Source organism: Ovis canadensis, chromosome 2 (assembly GCF_042477335.2).
Source record: "Ovis canadensis isolate MfBH-ARS-UI-01 breed Bighorn chromosome 2, ARS-UI_OviCan_v2, whole genome shotgun sequence".
Classification (NCBI taxonomy): Eukaryota; Metazoa; Chordata; class Mammalia; order Artiodactyla; family Bovidae; genus Ovis; species Ovis canadensis.
The window spans coordinates 6,671,653-6,688,099 of NC_091246.1; the positions used below are offsets into that span (position 1 = coordinate 6,671,653).

The 16,447-nt window shown below is 45.3% G+C and overlaps 1 protein-coding gene across 4 annotated transcripts in view; it reads left to right on the plus strand.

The window, feature by feature from the left end:
* The window catches only part of ASTN2 (astrotactin 2), a 1,128,670-nt gene that overhangs the window by 396,867 nt on the left and 715,356 nt on the right, over window positions 1–16,447 (plus strand). For all 4 annotated transcript variants that reach the window (XM_069573835.1, XM_069573834.1, XM_069573832.1 and 1 more), the window contains one exon: window positions 1,243–1,395. In XM_069573835.1, coding sequence (XP_069429936.1) covers window positions 1,243–1,395 — 153 coding nt within the window. The remainder of the gene's footprint in view (window positions 1–1,242; window positions 1,396–16,447) is intronic.

The window sequence follows — 16,447 nt, forward strand, 5'->3', positions numbered from 1 at the left end:
GAAGCTTCTTGGAGGGTGTTGAAACAAATGGAACATTGGAGTGGGGTTTAGAAGGCTTGACTGTACTGCTTGGTAGCTTAGAGCAAGTTGGATGCCTTGTTTGGGGGAACTTCAGTTTCCCTTAGTGAAATGGGGCTCTTGTACCAAGCAGTCTGTGTATCCCAGCACCATAGTGTGTGTATGTGAAAGTCACTCAGTCGTGTCTGACTCTGCGACCCCATGGACTGCACAGTCCATGGAATTCTCCAGGCCAGAGTACTGGGGTGGGTAGCCGTTCCCTTCACCAGGGGATCTTCCCAACCCAGGGACTGAACCCTGGTCTCCCACATTGCAGGTGGATTCTTTACCAGCTCAGCCACCATTCTCCTGAAATGACGTTCGCCCCAGGGCTGCTGTCTGCCTTTCCTGACACTGCTCTGGTTCAGGCTTCCTTGTCTCTGGCTGGCTCCTGCAAAAGCCTCTGGCTCGCCTTTCTCCTTGCCTCTGTGTGTGTACTCCACACTCTGGTTAGCAGTTGTTATCACAGGGCCTTAACTGGAGCATACCAATTTCCTCTTTAAAACCTTTCGACAATCACCTTTTGCCTTTGGGATAAAAATCTTTAACTCCACAAGGTGGCTCTCAAGGTGATCTGGCCTCTGCCGCCTCATCTGCTCTGCCCAGGCTCCACAGCAGCCGCACAGAGCTTCTTTCATTTACTCAAGCACTGTGTTCTTTCTGGCTTCAGGTCTTTGCACATGCTTCTCCTTACACCCAGGGCACTCTCTTATCCCAGATCTTCTCAGCAATTCCACCTTATCTTATTTGCTAATTCCTAACCATGTTTAAGGCCTCAGTGGAGGTATTGTCTCCTCCAGGAAGCCCACCTTGACTCCTAGGATGGGTGAGCCGATCTTCTTGGTGCTCCTGTAGTACTCTGTATTCTCCTATCACAGGAGTATTGCAAGGTGTTGGCAATGCCTCGATATGTGTCCTACCAAGCTGTGGATTCTTGGAGTCATGGATGGTGTTCACCATCATATCTCAAGGGCATGGGGGTGGTGCTCTTAAAAACATAGTAGATGTGGCATCAATAAATGTGCAGGGCATTAGATTCATCTCTCCTGGCGTCCCTGACTCCTGCATTGTCACTGGGTCTGGGAGGGAGCTCCAGACACACGGGGGGTGGGAGGCCCAAGACCAGTTCTCCAGGGCCTGAGGGTGAGCCAAGCCCTAACTTTAGCCCCTTTGCCCACCCTGTAGCAGCGGCTGAGGCGACGCAGGAGCCAGTGGAGTCCCTGATGCAGAAGTTCAAGGAGAGTTTCCGCGCGAATACGCCCATTGAGATCGGTCAGCTGCAGTCAGCACCACGGAGCGTCTCAGCAGGGAGGCGGAAGAGGAGAAGCAGGCCCCGAGGTAGGTCCCCCGGGCATCTCTGGCCAGGATGTCCACCGGCTCTGCCCAGGTTCTGAAGGTGCCAGGAAGAACGGTGCCCTCTTCCCCCGGCTTTCCTCTGCTCACAGAACCCACGCCACTGTCTCCCCGAGGTCATCTCATCTGAGGCCCTGCAGAAAGAGGACCTGCGTCCCTGGGTGTAAAGGTCCCCTCTCTGGGCCCCAGCCTCCTCCTCTGAGAATGGGAATGAATTGCCATCTCCTAGAGCGGTTGGGAAGATTAGCATCAATTTGTGGACCGTGCCCAGCGCAGCAGCAGAGCAGCAGGATACACTTCAAGTGTGGCTGGTGTTATTTTGGTCATACTGAGCGACTGAACTGAACTGGTGTCATTTTGGAGAGAGTGCGATAGGATGTGCTCATGGGAGACATTCTCAGACGGGGGTCACAGAGCAGGGTTTGGACCGCCTCTTTCATTGCCTGGAGAATCTAGTGGTCAGTGTAGGAGTGCTGCAAGTTAGACAGACTAGATTCAGATTTTGCTTCTGCCGTTACCTAACACTCTGGGGCAGTTTCTTCACTTTTCCAAGCCACTCGTCTCTGCCTGGCTTGCCATAACATCTCACTCAGCACAGGGCCAGCCAGCATACAATCAAAAAGTAGATCTGTCCCTCTTCCTCCTCCCTTTCCTCCCCATCATTATCATCATCAGCGTCATCACCATCTCCTTCTTCCTCTGACCTCACAGGTGCCTTTATGTCTGCGGCGACCGCCACCCCCATCATTGCCTAACCTCCCAAACTCAACTGCGTCCTTCTGTCCACGCCATGATCTCCAGCCAGTCATTCTTCCTCTTGACTCTTACTTCCCTAGTGCCTGTAACTTGGTTCTGATTATGTTGCTCTCCTCCTTCCCTGGCTTCAGAGGTTGTCCAGTGTCTACAGAAATGTTCGTGCTTGTGAAAATGGCCTTTGAGGCCAGTGCAGAGCGCCAGTCTCTGTGCTGTGCTTCTAAATCCGTGTGTTTCCACTTCCATGTTCTTTTCCATACCGTTTCCTCTCCGCGAAAATTCCTGTCTAGCCCCGATGAATGTTTATCGGCAGTTACTGACACTTTCTTACTCCAGGCAGGAGGCTAAATGCTTTGCCTATCTCATTTGATGGTCAGTAACAGGTACCGTGGTGATGCCCATCTTACAGATGTTGTCGCTAAGGCACAGAGTCACCCAGAGGGACACTTTAGTAAGTATCAGAGCCAGGTAGAGCTGAACAGTCTGAGTCTCAAACTTTTTTTTCCACTAAACCGTTAGATTCTATCCCAGTGAAGTCCTCCCTGTCTTTCCAAGCTTAACATGCATGGTGTATATTGGCAAAGAGATCACTGATAGTCACCATCACAGTTCACCCTGAATTCTCCCAAGTGTGAATTCTCTCACATCTTTATCCATGTGTTAAAGACTGACTCCATTTTTGTGTAATGTCATTTGCTTATGTCTGGCTCCCTCCTTAGCTAGACAGAGAGTTCTTTGAAGGCAGGAAGTATCTTATTATTGGAATCATCTTTGTGTTTCTGAGACTAAATCAGTGTCTGCACGCATAGTAGACACTTGTTATTCTCTAGATCTTAATCCTGTGAATTCCTGTATCCAATGAAAAACCAACATCTACACATTGAGCCAAGGTCATAAATTGAGACAGAGGTTGAGGATTGAGTTCCTTTTTGGAATTCATGTGGTAAACCCCCAGTTGAACCACTGGATAATGATAAAAAGATTAGTTGCTTTGAGGTCAGCAATGTCTGAGCACTAACCCAGCCCTGTTGGTGTCAACTTGCTTAGCTTTGGAAGAGTCATTGGATGTCTCTGAGCCTCCAGTTCGTCTTCTGTAGAATGGGGATGCTGACCCCTACATCAGAGGATTGTTGTAAACATCTGATGAAATGAAGAATGTAGACTACCTTGGAGCTCTTAGCTAATGTATATTAGGAACTGAAAAATGCTCTCTTGAAAAATGATCACTTGTAATTCCACTCAGCTTTAACTGTCCATCTTTATTGCTCCAGCATCCACCAAGAATCTCCTACCCATATCCTTTCTACAAATATAGTCCCCATAAGTACACTTGATGCCAAGTCCATAACTTCCCTGCTGTCCACCATCAATCTGAATTCCTTTCCTTAATGTCATATCCTTAACACTTTTTTATGTCAATGCTTTCTTCCAATAACCATCTCTTTCATGCATCATAACTGTCTTAAGGGGGCCTTTTCTGTTAGGCATTTGTGCTGTGCTTAGTTGCTCTGTTGTGTCCAACTCTGCGACCCCATGGACTGTAGCGTACCAGGCTCCTCTGTCCATGGGGATTCTTCAGGCAAGAATACTGGAGTGGGTTGCCATGCCCTCCTCCAGGGGATCTTCCCAACTCAGGGATCAAACCCAGGTCTTCCACATTGCAGGTGGATTCTTTGCCATCTGAGCCAGTAGGGAAGCCCTTGTTAGGCATTTGGGTTATTTCTAATTATTTCACAATGATAAGCAATGCCATGTCAAACTTTTTTTTTTTTTTTTTGGAAAAAACTTGGCCTTTGTGTTGGATTCTGTTTTCCCTTCTTGAATTTCAGAATTATATTGTTAGTGAAATCTATTATTTGGCTTAGACCATAATTAAATATATCCACTCATTTTAATTTATAAGTTAGATGGGGACTAAGAGAAGTCATACAGGTAGAAATTCATTTTTTTCCCTTGAATGTATTTCAAATTTGTCCCAGATATATTAGTCACCATTGTGACCATTGCCGCTTCTTACCTCCTGCTTATGACTGTATCCTCCTGAGGTTCTTCCCAAAGCAAGCCAGAGTAATCTTTTAAATAAGATAAGGTCACTCTTCCACTTAAAATTATTCAGTGTTCCCTGTTATATTTACTTTTTCTTTCATTTTTATTAGTGTATAGTTGATTTGCAATGTTGTGTTAGTTTCTGCTGTACAGCAACGTGAATCAGCCTTCTATGTACGTATTCCCTTCTGTTTTGATGGCTCAGACAGTAAAGAATCTGCCTGCAGTGCGGGAGACCCTGGTTTGATCCTTTGGTCGGGACAGTCTGGAGAGGGAAATGGCAACCAATTCCAGTATTCTTGCCTGGAGAATTGCATGGAAAGAGGAGCCTGGCAGGCCAGTCTGTGGGGATCCAAAGAGTCAGACAGGACTGAGGGACTAACACAACACCATCTCTTGCTGCTTGTTGTTGTTCAGTCACTAAGTCATGTCTGACTCTTTGTGACCCCATGAACTGCAGCACACCAGGCTTCCCTGTCCTTCACAGTCTCCCTGAGTTTGCTCAAACTTATGTCCATTCAGTTAATGTTGCCATCCAACCATCTGATCCTCTGTCACCCGCTTCTCCTCTTGTCCTCAGTAATTCCCAGAATCAGAGTCTTGCATCAGGTGGCCAAAGGATTGGAGCTTCAACTTCAACATCAGTCTTTCCAGTGAATATTCAGGGTGATTTCCTTCAGCATTGACTGGTTGGATCTCCTTGCAGTCCAAGGGACTCTCGAGGGTCTTTTGCAACACCACAGCTCAAAAGCATCAATTCTTCAGCACTCCGTCTTCTTTATGGTCCAACTCTCATGTCCATACATGGCTATTGGAAAAAATCATAGCTTTGATTATATTGACCTTTGTCAGCAAAGTGATGTCTCTGCTTTTTAATATGCTATCTAGGTTTGTCATAGCTATTTTTCCAAGGAGCAAGCATCTTTTAATTGCATGGTTACAGTCACCATTCACAGTGATTTTGGATCCCAAGAAAATAAAATCTGTCACTGTTTCCACTTTTCCTCCATCTATTTGCCATGAAGTGATGGGACTGGATGTCAAGATCTTAGTTTTTCAGATGTTGAGTTTTAAGCCAGTTTTTTCACTCACCTCTTTCACCTTCATCAAGAGGCTCTTTAGTTCCTCTTCACTTTCTGCCATTAAAGTGGTATGATTTGCATGTCTGAGATTGTTATTTCTTCCAGCAATCTTGACTCCCATTTAGGTCGCCACAGAGCATCCAGTAGAGATTCCTGTGCTTTACAGTAGATTGTCATTCGTTACGTATTTTATACAGAATAGTGTATATGGTGTTGGTGGTGGTTTAGTCGCTAACTTGTTTCCCACTCTTGCGACCCCATAGACAGCAGCCCACCAGGCTCCTCTGTTCATGGGCTCTCCCAGGCCAGAATACTAGAATGGGTTGCCATTTCCTCCTCTAAATCCCAGTCTCCCAGTTCATCCCATCCACTCTTTCTGCCCTTGGTGTCTATGTGTTTTTTCCTCTGTGTCTGTATTTTTGTTTTGCAAACAGGTTCATCTTTACCATTTTTCTAGATCCTACATATATGCAATATTTGATATTCTCTTTATGACTTATTTCACTCTGTATGCCAGTCTCTACGTCCATCCACGTGTCTGCAAGTAGCATGATATTGTTCCTTTTTATGGCTGAGTAATATTCCGTGTGTGTGTGTGTGTGTGTGTGTGTGTGTGTGTGTGTATGCCACATCTTTATCCATTTATCTTTATCTTCTTTATCCATTCCTCTTTTGATGGACATTTAGGTTGTGTGCATGTTGTGGCAATTGTAAATAGTGGTGCAGTGAACACTGGGGTGCAAGAATCTTTTGGAATTCTGATTGTCTCTGGGTATATGCCCAAGAGTGGGATTGCAAGGTCATATGGCACTTCTGTTTTTAGTTTTTTAAGGAACCTCCACACTGTTCTCCCTGGTGTCTACATCCTGTTATCTTTAGAAAACAATCCAAACTCCTTGCCTTGGCATGTAGGCCCTGTTCCATTTACATCTTCTGTCCTCTTCACCCACTTGGCATTTCCCTGTGCTTCAGACGTAATGATTTTTATGTCCCAAGAACACAACAGATGGGACCGCACTATACAGTCTGAGAACTTGCTGCGCTTCTCACTGTGTCTCCTCTGTCCCTCAGATACCATCCTGGGGCATCTCTTCTCACCTTTCAGGTCTTGACTCAAATGCCACCTCCTCAGAACCACTGTCCCTGACTGCCCGAACACAGGTACCCAGATTTTCACTCCTTTCCATCCCCAACCTGCTACTATCTGTTACATAATCGTTTTTCATTCCTTCCCTGATATTACAGGCTTAAAATCACTTTTATTTGCTTGCTCATTTACTATTTTCCTCTCTAAAATAGAAGCTTCATATTCATAAACCTCATACATAGAAAGTGCTTAATAAATATTTGTTGAATAAATGAGTGCATTAACCTCAAAGATCACTGGAAAGTGGCTCAGTTTTATAACCTTCAAATTGATGGTAGAAGAGGGATCCAGGATAAAGTGAAACCTCCCGGTACGGGTCTCTGGGGAATCCTGTTTCCCCTAGAGGTAGCCTCGCTGATGGATAGCACATGAAACGTGTTCAAGTGGATGCTGTTAAAGCGATTTTCAAAATGGCTTAATAACATTGTGCTCATGGTTTTGCTGCCACTATTAGATAAGGGTGTGTTTTTTTTTTTTTCCAAGAGAGAGGAGGGCTACTCCGTGGCAGCCCTGAACTTCTGAACTCACAGCCTTTCTGCCCCAAGTCCTCCAACTTTTCTTGAATAGAAAAAACCCACGGTCAGGAAAAGTTCTGGAAATTCTGCACACTCCCTCTTTCTCTCGTAAATTCCCAAACATGTTTTAGTCTCTGAAAGACCCCAGGAAGTCCTGCCGTGCAGAAAGCTGGGCAGATTTATTTAGCTCATCGTCTGTAAAAACCATCTTGACCACAGACTATTTTCCTCCTTGGAACGTGCATGAACATCTTGCAGCGCAGAAGCATCCATAGAAACACAATTTTGGAAATGCTCCATTGGCTTCCACTGACCATCAACAATCCCAGATATGATGGTCAGAACCCTCGGTCTTCCACTGTCTCTTCCCTCTGCTGCTCAAGTGGCCGTGGGCCTTCTGGCCCAGAGTGAGGGCACCTGGCCTCTGCCTACTTCATTAGCTCTGCGCCCAGCCCCTGGTGCTCAGCAGGTCCCAGCAGATGGAGTGGGTAGCCTGGAACCTGTGTCATGGAGTTGAACACACGGTTAAAAGCAGCTCCAGTGTGGTTTGGTAGTTAGGGCATCCCCCTGAGAAACCTGGCAGATGCTGACTGCATCGTCCGCAGGCAGACAAAGGAAGGCGGGGAAGTCCCAGTGCCATCCTCTCGTCTGCAGCAGGGTTTTATGCGGCAGCTGTTGGGTCGTCATTCCCAGGCATCCATGTGCAATAGAATGAAGGTAGAAAAATAAACTGAGACGTGTTAGTCACCTAGTCTTCTCCGATTCTTAGCAATCCCATGGACTGTAACCTACTAGGCTCCTCTGTCCATGGGATTCTCCAGGCAAGAATACTGGAGTGGGTTGCCATGCCCTCCTCCAGGGGATCTTCCCAACGCAGGGATCCAATCTGGGTCCCCTGCGTTGCAGGCAGATTCTTTACCCTCTGAGCCACCAGGGAAGCCTGAAAAGCAGTTATGAATGTTCAAATAAAGCAGAAGGAAATTGTTATGGATGTGAGGAAGGGCTTGCTGAGGCTCATGCAGTTCAGGTAGTAGTCTTTAAAAGTGGGATTTTGTATTTGAAATTTAATTTCACCACTGTCTAACTGAATGATCTTAATTAAGTAAATGAAGAAGTGGTTTTTAGCCTCAGTTTTCTTCTCTGTAAGTGAGTGCTAATGATGCCTAAGTCACATGTGGGTTGTGAAGTAGCACCTGCAAAATGCTCAGCCCAGTGTCTGACCCATGGCTGACCCTCAATCGAGTATAGCTAGCTGTATCGTTGTCATCAGGGTCCTGCTCATTTGACCTCAGGGCTCACACATCCATTTCCTTCTGCCCAGTCATTGCCTGTAACTTGGTTGAGGTTTTATCATCCCTTATCCTGATTGCTGTGACAGCCTCTTCATCCAAAAATCCATCTTCCACCTGGCGAGTGAAGTGATCTTTTGAAAACGTGCTAAATCAGACCATGTCATTCTCCTACCTGCACAGTTTCCTGATTCTCTGTCATTGGTACTGGGGGGCTTCTGAAGCTTTTCCAGCAGAGTCGTTCTAGAGGTGGCTGAGAGTCAACACACACCCCCAAAGGGAATGCAGCTGTGTTCAGAAAGCTTCAACATAAGCCCCAAATTCCAGATTCCATCTAAAAACCTCCACGCCAGTCTGTTTTATTGTGTGCAGATTTATTGTCCTTTGTTGTTGCTATTTAGTTTTTAAGTCGTGTCCAATTCTTCACAACCCCATGGACCATATAGCCCAGCAGGCTCCTCTGTCCATGGGATTCTCCAGGCAAGAATACTGGAGTGGGTTGCCATTTCCTTCTCCAGGGGATCTTCCTGACCCAGGGATTGAACCTGCGTCTCCTGCATTGGCAGGCAGATTCTTTACCACTGAGCCACGTTTATTTGTCAGTTAAATTGTTTAATATTTTCTCAAGCCCTTAGTCCCAGGAAGAAGAATCATACTTGTGCTGGTTATACTGGGATAGTAAGGTACCATCTTCAGTGGGTTTCTGTAGGACTCAGTGAAATAATGCCTGTAAAGCATTGAGCACAGAGCCAGGCAAATGTGCACATTGAATAGATAGATTCTACTATTTTATTATTTACTACTTTTATCACTGCTGCTTTTTTTAAACTTTTAATTTTATATTGGAGTATAGCCAGCCATTTAACAAGGCTGTAATAGTTTCCAGTGAATGACGAAGGGACTCAGCCATACACACACAGGTATCCATTCTCCCCGAGACACTCCTTCCCTCCAGGCTCCCACATACCATTGAGCAGAGTTCCCTTTGCTCTACAGTGGGACCTTCTTGTTATGCATTTTAAATACAGCAGTGTTATTACTACTGTTTTATTAGTTTTATGTTTGCCAATGTCATTATCAGGACAGTGAGAATGCCAATATCATTATATTTGTCAGCGTCGCATTAGGGATATATTCACCCAGTTTTAGAAGGGAGAGTCTGCAGGATGAATGAATGACACGCTGTTTAATAGGGTGAGAAAGTCACTGGAGCCTTCTGCACAGGCCTGCATCCCAGCCTGCCCTCCAGCCTGCCTCTGGCTCCGCCTAAGCCCCAGCACACGGGCCGTCATTCCCTTCCGCAGCACGCCTTGGATTCCAGCTCTGTGTAATGTTCATACTTTCCCTGAAAGCGCCCCCCACCCCGCCCACCTGCCCTTCTCTGAGCAGCAAACTGCTACTCCTGTATCAAATTCTGGTTTCAGAATCTTCTCTAGTAAGGCCCCAGCTCCCGCCCACAGTGCTCATCCAGGCTGAGTGAACTTCTCCTCTGTCTCAGCACTTGTAGCCCCCATGCTACCTTCTATCAGACCCCTCATTACAGGACACACTTCTCTCCTCAACTCTGACAGTCCCATGATGAGAAGGACAGTGATTTATGTCTCTCTGGAGCCCAAATGCCTGACAGAGAACAGGCATAGAATAGCAACTGGCTGAATGGGAGAATATATGAATAGGCGGATGGATGCACGGATGAATGGATGAATAAAGAGAGACAGTTGGGAGCCTCCTGGAATACAAAGGGTTAAGGAAATGTGGAACAACTAGCAGTTACTGCGCATTTAGTATGTTCCTAGTGTTGTACTCGTCATATATTATCTCATGTAAAAACTCCCCAAATCTCATAAAGAAAGGCCTGTGATTAACTCCATTCTACAAGAATTGATCTTGAATTGTGGTGCTGGAGAAGACTCTTGGGAGTCCATTGGACAGCAAAGAGATCAAACCAGTCAATCCCAAAGGAAATCAGTCCTGAATATTCATTGGAAGGAGTGATGCTGAAGCTCCAAAACTTTGGCCACCTGATGCAAAGAGCTGACTCACTGGAAAAGACCCTGATGCTGGTAAAGATTGAGGGCAGGAGGAGAAGGGGACATCAGAGGGTGAGATGGTTAGATGGCATCACTAACTCAATGGACATGAATTTGAACAAACTCCGGGAGATAGTGAAGGACAGGTGAGCCTGGCGTGCTGCAGTCCATGGAGTCACAAAGAGTCTAATACGAGTTAGTGACTGAAGAACAACAAAATAAGAAATTTAAACTTAAGTAGTTTAAATGACGATCCCAAGTGTACCCAGCTAGTAGACTATGGAACTGTGAATCCAGAGCCCAGGCAGAATCCATACTTCAGTCTCCAGATGACAGTAGTTTCGGTCTTAGCTAGTCTGGCTGCGATCTCTGAGCTGTGAAATTGGATCAGCCTAGTCTGCATACTAGAAGGAAGAGGTGTAGTTCCTTTATACTGGTAGGTGTTTCTGAATCATCAGTGCTGCTGTGAGGGTAATCAGGAGCTACAAGCTTCTGGAAAGTGAGGCATTTCCCTCTTAGCTAATAAGGCGTCAAGACTGCCCCTTACAAGCTCCTTCTTGCCCTGGGGAGCCAGTGCTATGACCTGAGGATCAGCAAACCCAGTGGTTATGTCATTGTCCAGCATTCTGTGCATTTTAAAGGCTTATCCAGCTTTTATTTGCTGTGCTATACAATTGTAGGATGTGCTGCCCAGATCTCTGCCAACCAGCACTTCATCACTTAGAGCATAAAACAAGGAATTCGACATCTGTGCCACAAGGAATACATAAGAAGGTGGTGTGAACTGGCCTGGGGTCTTTATAAACCATGAGATAGTTACAGAAATAGAAAGAAAACTGAATAGACCCCAGCTACCTGGAGTCCAGCCCTGAATCTGTGATGAAAGAACTCTGCTGTTCTTTCCAAGCAAAACCTTAAAGCTACTTTCTTCATGAAATCTTTCCAAATTTTTCTCACATGAAAGTCATGCATACTTCCTCCAAATTTTAGTTCAGTTCAATTCAGTCGCTCAGTCATGTCCAACTATTTGCAACCCCATGAACTACAGCACGCCAGGCCTCCCTGTTCATCACCAACTCCCAGAGTTTACCCAAACCTGTGTCCATTGAGTCCGTGATGCCGTCCAACCATCTCATCCTCTGTTGTCCCCTTCTCCTCCTGCCCTCAATCTTTCCCAGCATCAGGGTCTTCTCCAGTGAGTCAGCTCTCCGCATCAGGTGGCCAAAATATTGGAGCTTCAGCTTCAACATCAGTCCTTCCAATGAACACCCAGGACTGATCTCCTTTAAGATGGACTGGTTGGATCTCCTTGCAGTCCAAGGGACTCTCAAGAGTCTTCTCCAACACCATAGTTCAAAAGCATCAATTCTTCTGTGCTCAGCTTTCTTTATAGTCTAACTCTCACATCCATACATGACCACTGGAAAAACCATAGCCTTGACTAGATGGACCTTTGCTGGCAAAGTAATGTCTCTGCTTTTTAATATGTTGTCCAGGTTGGTCATAATTTTCCTTCCAAGAAGTGTCTTTTAATTTCATGGCTGAAATCACCATCTTCAGTGATTTTGGAGCCCAGAAAAATAAAGTCTCTCACTGTTTCCACTGTTTCTCCATCTATTTCCCATGAAGTGATGGGACTGGATGCCATGATCTTCGTTTTCTGAATGTTGAGCTTTAAGCAACTTTTTCACTGTCCTCATTCACTTTCATCAAGAGGCTCTTTAGTTCTTCTCCACTTTGGTAACCCTTTCTTTATCTTTCTTATGATATTTGTCATTTATCACCTTTGATGAGAGTAATTTAAGGCCACTTCTCTTCTCCCTTAATTAACCTCCTGAAGCACAACGACTATGTCCCAGGTCATGCCTGTGCTTCCCGTAACTAAACGAATCTTGACAAATAGCAGATGTTCAGTTAATGCTTGATGAATTAATGGGAAAGTCATCATCACATGGGCTCCCTGATCTTGGGCAAGACCTTCTACTCTCCAGGCACCAGTGTCCCCATCTATAAAGCTGGGTGGAAGCAAGCTCCATTCTGCTGTCAGATCCATGTGGCTCCACACTGCATTCTTCCTCTGGCTCCCTCAACTCTGAGAAGTTACTTACTGTGCAAAGTCGGCACCACTTAATCTGAAAATCACACAGTTGACCACCTCATAGGGAGGCTGCGAGGATTAGACTAAATGTATGTAAAAAGCTCAGCAGGCCACACTAAACCTAGTAAGCACCTAATAAATCATTGTTGTTGCTAATTTGGAAGGCAGAGGTGACGGGCTAGATCATTTCCACGTCTGCTCCATCTCAAATGGCCTTTGACCCATAAATCTGATTGTGAGCATTGTTGCCTGCTGAAAAGTTCAGTATTTGGAGTCCAGAAACCCAGGCTTGAACACCAGTTCTCAAATGCAGTGGGTCCTCAGAGAAACTGCATCATCTTCTCAGGATTCCGCACCTGGAGATGGGATAGTACCTGCTACTCTTGTTCCTTGAGGCTGTTTTGAGAATGTGCTAGAATACTTACTAAAATGCTCTTTTAAAACACTCTGTAGATAAGCAGCATCCTGAAGCCAGAGCCTTGGCACCTTCAAACACAGGGCATAAAATACAGATTGGAAGAGGAAGCCTTTCCTCTGGGGCTCCGGCTTTCCTTTTTCTGGACCACATGGCCCTTCCATGAGTTCTCCCAGAGCCAGCGCCGCCACGACCCGGTAATGCCAAGGCTGGGTTGGATGGAGGCCTGGGAGAGCTGATTTATGGTCAGAGCACACAGCTGCCTCCATAAATCTTCCCTGATGTATCTTTCAGAGAACTTTGCATTCCTAAAAGTGTATGTCTCCTCCAGGCAGTTTTCCTTGGCTGTCTGAAATATGTGCAGGGCTCTGAGTCCATTCTGTCTGGTCTGGCTGGGTAGAGAGGTAACCCGAAGAGAAAGCTCTGGACCAGGTCTTGGGGGGCCCTGGGATGTAACTCTAGGATATTTTTTTTCATCAGTATATGGTACAGTACTGTGTCACATAGAGTTATAGCAGAACATGTGTGTGTGTGTTTAGTAGCTCAGTTGTATCCTACTGTTTGCGCCCCAATAGACAGACTGTATCCTGCCAGGATCCTCTATCCATGGGATTTTCCAGGCAAGAATACTGAAGTGGCGTGCCATTTCCTCCTCCAGGGAATCTTCCTGACCCAGGGATTGAACCCACGTCTCCGTCTCCTGCGTTAGCAGGCGGATTCTTCACTACTGAGCCACCAGGAAAAGCCCATATAACATAATAAGCACCCTGAAATTTTGTGGCTTAAAACAGAAATCACTTTTTTGGTTCTCAGTTCAAGTCAAGCATTTGGCCTGGGCTCAGCTGAGCAGTTCTGGTCTGGGCAGGGTGAGCTCAGCTGCCCTCAGTCATGTACCTATGGTCAGCCAGCTCTCCAAGGCTGGTTCACACAGGTTCCAAAAGCAGCAGGAACAAGAGCTTCAGGGCCTTTTGAGGCTTCAACTTGGGAAGACACTTCGTCCTTTCTACTTCATTCACTTATTCAAAAGCAAGTTGTGAGGCCACGTTAGATCCAGGGGGTAGAAATAGAGTGCATCTCTTGCAGAAGAGGCTTTTTTTTTTAAGAATGACTTTTGCAACCTACAAGCACTTATATTTTATGAAGCCTCTGTTTTATATTAAAGCCTGGACTGATCGTCACAACCTCAGCATAATTATTTCTAATTTGCTGATGGAAAAATTGAGACATAGAGATGAAGGAAACTTTATAATGCAGGAGAGATGATCATGGGAGAACCGATTCCCCCGATTCTAATCCTGAGCTCACCTAAAGCCTGTTTGAACCTCTGCTACTTTGCCCCTGTTTAACAGGGACAAAGACTTCATGATACTAAGCCATGGTTAGATACAGCCTAGCTTGTGATGTCTAGAAGGGCAATACATTTGTATCTTGGCTCCATCCTTGCAAGGGCCTATGGTCTAATGCCAGCTCAGTAAAATGATTCAGTAAAGGGCCAGGTGTAAAACATTTTAGGCCTTTCTGACCAAGAGGCAAGCTTCAAGACAGCGTGTAGATACCTATACAATGAGAAAATTTTGTCCACAAATTTTGATTGATGAAATTTAAAGTATAATAATAAAGAACCATCTTTGGTAACAAAGTTCTGCTAACGAGAAGAATGGAATTTATTTGACACTGAAATGTGAATTTCATATCATTTTCACATCTTAATGTATTCTTCTTTTGATTTATTTTTACCACTTAAAGATGTCAGAGCCATTCTTAACTCCTGGGCCATACAAAAACAGTCGTTGGGCCAGATTTGGCCCATGACCCCTGGCATAAGGGAGCATCTCAGATTTGGACTCAGAGAATCCTTGTTGCATCACCCCTCGTGAGTATCTAATTGCTGTGTGATTTCAGGTGAATCCTGGATGTTCCAAAGCCATTGTTGCCCCAGGCTCCCAGGCACACAGTAGAGGGGAGACAATTTCTTATGTTCTCTTAGTTCACCAATTCAGTTCAGTTGCTCAGTCGTGTCCAACTCTTTGCGACCCCATGAATCACAGCACGCCAGGCCTCCCTGTCCATCACCAACTCCCAGAGTTCACTCAGACTCACGTCCATCGAGTCAGCGATGCCATGCAGCCATCTCATCCTCGGTCGTCCCCTTCTCCTCCTGCCCCCAATCCCTCCCAGCATCAGAGTCTTTTCCAATGAGTTCACCAGAGAGGGAAGCAAATCTCAGGTTCATCTGAGGCAGCTGGCTTGTAGATGGGCCCTGCCATAGAGAGAAACTAGCAAACCGGGGAATGGAGTGCCACAAAACTGTCCTCGTTTCATGCCATTTGAACGTGTAAAAGCATGTGGACCGTATTATATACATAAGCATTGACACTGGGGAATTTGGATGAAACACGTAGATAGGAACTGGCAGCTTGTGCATTTTCTAATCCGACTGTTATCCAACGAGTTACGTATTTAGAAAATTACAAAGAGAAAGCTTTGGCTTTGTGTTCTCCCGTGTTTGAGAAACACATGGTGAAATAGTGAGGTTCTGATGCAGAGTTCACAGCTATTAGCAGGAGTTTTTAAGCTGTGCTCAAAATAGACGTTCCAGGGATGAGTGGGCATAGTGGGGCATCGCTGTGTAGGTAGGGGTCTTTCATCAAACTCCTGTTCTAGATTTATGTATTGGGCTTCAATATTTTTGGAGAAAAGTCTCAACTCTAGCACATATGGTTTTAAAAGCAAAACAAAAAGAAGTGTTTTTATGACAGAAGCTCTCGTTCACATGTGGAAAGGAAGCTGGCAAGGGCCTTCCTGTTATACACACACACAACACATACACACACACACACACACACACACAGGTGTTGGATAAAATATAACATTTTTTAAAAAAAACACAAGTTTATCTTAAAAATGAAGAAAGACAACTCCTCAATTGTAAGGAATGAGGAAGAAATGCAAAAACCTAGGCTTCGATTTTAGAAGCTAATGTTTTGGTAACTCCAGGTGGGCAATGCGATGGGATAAAAGTAAAAAGAAAAAAAAATATGGACACTAAGTAGGAAGAGGGCTGCGGGATGTATCAGGAAGTTTGGATTGATGCATATACGCTCTTGTTCCTATGTATAAAGTAGATAATTAGTGGGGACCTGCTGTGTAGCAGGAAGCTCTGCTCAGTGCTCTGTAGTGACCTAAATGAGAAGGGAATCCAAAAACAGAGGATATATGTATATATGCTGCTGCTGCTAAGTCGCGTCAGTCATGTTCCACTCTGTGCAACCCCATAGACGGCAGCCCACCAGGCTCCCCCGTCCCTGGGATTCTCCAGGCAAGAACACTGGAGTGGGTTGCCATTTCCTTCTCCAGTGCATGAAAGTGAAAAGTGAAAGTGAAGTCGCTCAGTTGTGTCTGACCCTCAGCGAGCCCATGGACTGCAGCCTACTAGGCTCCTCCGTCCATGGGATTTTCCAGGCAAGAGCACTGGAGTGGGTGCCATCACCTTCTCCAGTATATATATATTATATATATATATATATATGTAGAGCTAATTCACTGTGCTATACAGCAGAAACTAACACAATACTATAAAGCAACTATACTTCAATAAAAATTCATTAAAAAATAAAGAGAAAACAGGAGCAAAGAAGAAATGAAAGATCACTTGGTAGAAA